Source organism: Chionomys nivalis, chromosome 12, assembly GCF_950005125.1.
Source record: "Chionomys nivalis chromosome 12, mChiNiv1.1, whole genome shotgun sequence".
NCBI lineage: Eukaryota > Metazoa > Chordata > Mammalia > Rodentia > Cricetidae > Chionomys > Chionomys nivalis.
This window is the reverse complement of record NC_080097.1, coordinates 56,725,535-56,728,892: the sequence shown is the minus strand read 5'-3', so window position 1 is coordinate 56,728,892 and position 3,358 is coordinate 56,725,535. Positions and strand designations below refer to the sequence as shown.

Genomic DNA, 3,358 nt, shown 5'->3' with positions numbered 1-3,358 from the left:
TTAGCTACGTTTTATTATTTTCTGTATCCAGGATAGGAAACTTGACACTCTGGTGTAGGTTCCTGGTGCTGAACCGTCATTGCAGGCCAAGGACACAATGCCTGCAGCTCTGTTTTTACACACGAGAGGCCCTCCAGAGTCCCCCTGTGAATGGAGAAGGGTCAGAGAGGACTGAGCTGTTGTTCAGCCTAGTCCCCGCCTCCCTCTCATGTCAGGGCTCCTCTCCAAGGTGTATGAAATGTGTGTATGGAGGTGGGTGGTCCTTGGACCTCCCACAGGGCAGAGAAACCTGCTTGCTCTTTGGGCTGAGGAGGAAGGAAGACTTGATTGGGGGAGGGGGAGGGAATGGGAGGTGGTGGCGGGGAAGAGGCAGAAATCTTTAATAATTAAATTAATTAATTAATAAAAACAATCAGCAAGAAAAAAAAAAAGAAATGTGTGTTGAGAGAAATGGAGGGCAGGCCTGGGGTCGTTGGGGTTCCCATTCTGATTGTGGACAGGATTAGGGCTTCGCCTCCCTCCTGAGCCTGGCCTCTGCCCTTTCTCCACTGTGATCCCCTCGATATGAAGATGTGTCAGACCCTCAGCTCTCGGCCATTGTTTAAGAACATGGGGACAGGTGATTAAGCCTTATGTGAACATGGAGGACCAGTCCATTGACAAATGTGGGTGCCTGCTCTGAGAAGACCCCTGCTTATGATGATGACACACAGAAGGAGCTCTGATTTCTAAAGCCTGGGCCTGGAGTCAGGAGGGCTGTGCAAATCCTGCTTTATGCTAGCTGCCTTCACCAAGGCTCCTTGTCAGCTCTGAGGCTCGAGTTAGTTACTGAGACTGGTGTTCCCAGGGAATTAGATAATGGCCAATGGGGAAAAGAGTCCCTTGATTTTGGTCCCTAGGTTCCAGATTGCTTTTTTCTCCCATGTAACCCAGAGAGGACAATCTAACTCACCAAAAAGGAAGCTCGCTTGATCTTTGGGTCTCCCACACAGATCGCAGTAGCTTTGTTGTAACGACGACGAAAGCAGAACTCACACTCCTGATCCTTCTGGACTGTCAGCTCTACCTCTTGCAATATATCTGGGAGTTTACCCTTCAGAGCCAACATTCCCCATCCAGCCACATGGCACACATCCCCTGGCTTCACGTGGACATTACTCCTGGGCAGGCTGAAGGGCCTCACATATTCAGTCTTTAGGGCCTTCCTCTCCAGCTGTGGGAAGGAGGGAGAGTGTGACTCATGACTGCTGGATAGAAGAGAGAAAGGAGTGGGCTGAGAGCAGGAGGAGCACTCCCTGGACAGGATGGGGGACCTTCTCACCTTTAAGAGCATGATGTCATTTGGGAAGGTTTTGTTATTAAAGCCTGGGTGTGGGAAGGCTTTAGCCACAGGGATGATCTGCTGGGTCTCCTCCGGGAAGCTGATGTTGTGGGCTCCTAGAGTGACACTCATTGCACTGTAGAGAGCAGAGTGCAGATGGGAGATGTGCAGTGAGAGAGGACACAGGGCAGGAGCTATAAGAGGCTGGACGGGCAGGGTGGGGCTCTAGCTGAGGGGAATTAGGAGACAGAATAGCATCAGAGTGTGAACTACCGCTCTTCCCTTTACAAGAACACTAGACTCCTGGGAACTTGCTCTTGTTTTCAGGCAATATTCCAAAGTTTACATTGACTCTTAATGTGCACTTTCAACCTCAACCACTGCTGTAGTCTGACCAGTGTATTTGTTTTCAACTCAACTGTGCTGCTGCCTTTGGGCTCTCACCCTTTAACCTCAAAGTTTCCCTGATGACGACTTCCACTGTCACAGCCCTGCCCTCTAGTGAGCTCTCAGAGGATTGGCCAAAACTAGATAATGTAAACTCCAGTTTGGTCTCAGAAAGCATGGCCTAGCTCCTTCTCCTCACCTTCCCATGCAGTGAGCAGCTGTCAGCACGAAGTTTTCTCGCACCAGGAAGCCTCCGCATCTATAATTTTTGCCATCATCTTTCACAAATTTAATAAATGCCATGTAGGGGCGGGAGTGGGGCTTGACCTCGTGGCCCCCGATGATCTCCTCTGAAAGAAAAGGCGAGAATATGGGGTGTCTGGGAGCAGCAGATGAGGTAGGAGGGAAGATCTAGGGAGGGATGATGGGGTGAGATCTACAGTTCCCCAAGACTGTTGTGGACAGAATTCCTTGCACATAGATTGATCGCTGAGTCTGGAGCCACAGTGCCCTGTTCTGAAAAGGAGTGGGTAGAATTTGTCCTCCAGCCCCTGCTTTACAAATACATGGAGGAACAAATTTCTTTCTTCATGATGCTAGAGACCAAGGGGATGCTGGGTGGCTCATGTTAGTCTTTCTCTGTTAGTAAGTCTCTGGAGACCTCTCATGGCTTGATTTCTGCCAATTTGTCACCTTTTATTCCAAGCTCTTTAGAGAGGGATTTTTTAAAGTTCTCCTGTTCTGGTGCCCATCATATCCTAGGTTCCCAGGAAATACTTAGCCTGCATGGAAGAATGATTTCTACTTAGCTAGCGGACTGGTGGTTCAGAGCTCCACCCTAGGGGACAGTGGAGGAGTGTGCTGGCATAAAGGGAATAGTTGTTGACCTAAAAAAAAGAAGTGGAGAAGCCAACCAAAACTGGACTTCAAAGCTAGTGGAGTGTGAAATGCTGGCATCTTTCATCATGGGCCTCTTTCTTCAACAACCTGAGGGTGGAGGTTACTAAATAATGCTAATATTCTGAGCTGGTGGCATGCTCCATGGCAGGGTGGTCATTAAAGCTGTCCTTGGTCTGGGCTGAGTTAAGTTTAATGATGTACCTTTTAGTTTTATTTTGTTCTCTGCTACTTCTCCTTTTAGGGATGATCCACTCCCCAGGCGACACGAGGAGCAGGGAGAAGCTAGTGCCCACCGTGTCCTCTGAGGACACCGCCCTTCTTCAGACCTTGTTGAGGATCTAGCCAGTGACAGGCTTCCAGGTCTGGGTTGGCCTGGGATCTGAGGCTCAGGAAGCTCCTGGTTCAGTGCAGGAAGTTCCTGACTAGAGCTGGGCAGAGACTCCACAGAGGTATTATGGGATGGAATCTCCCTGGGACAGGGGGGTTCACTCACCTGCATCAGCTCCAAGCAGCAGAAGAAAAGTCAGGAGAATCAGGACTGCTGCCATCTTCTTAGTAGGCTGCTCAGGTTGGAGGAGGGCAGAGTGGACACAGCCCTTGAAGGATGAAGGAGGTGAGCGCTCAGTGACCTCACAGGCATTTTAAACCTGTGCACCTATGCTCTGATTGGCTACAGTCCTTAAGAACATTTTCTGGTTTGGGTAAAATGTCAGTATCACCGCATTGACACGAGCTAAGCTGGGGTAAAGA

At 49.6% G+C, this 3,358-nt stretch overlaps 1 protein-coding gene across 1 annotated transcript; it reads right to left on the bottom strand.

The window, feature by feature from the left end:
• LOC130884953 (granzyme B(G,H)-like) lies at nt 1–3,156 on the bottom strand. Its single transcript, XM_057786289.1, has 5 exons — nt 3,102–3,156; nt 1,908–2,058; nt 1,322–1,457; nt 953–1,213; nt 1–144 (listed from the first exon to the last, which is right to left on the bottom strand). Exons 1-5 carry the CDS (start codon nt 3,154–3,156, stop codon nt 1–3), a joined length of 747 nt encoding a protein of 248 aa, XP_057642272.1.
• Between the last annotated feature and the right edge of the window lie 202 nt (nt 3,157–3,358).

Bases quoted from the DNA above. Each gene is read 5' to 3' on its own strand.
- LOC130884953 (XM_057786289.1), bottom strand. From the start codon at position 3,156: ATGGCAGCAGTCCTGATTCTCCTGACTTTTCTTCTGCTGCTTGGAGCT. The intron at 2,059-3,101 runs GTGAGTGAACCC...CTTTTCTTTCAG, and splicing joins GCTGCTTGGAGCTGATGCAG to AGGAGATCATCGGGGGCCAC. The intron at 145-952 runs GTGAGTTAGATT...CTCCATTCACAG, and splicing joins TCAAGCGAGCTTCCTTTTTG to GGGGACTCTGGAGGGCCTCT.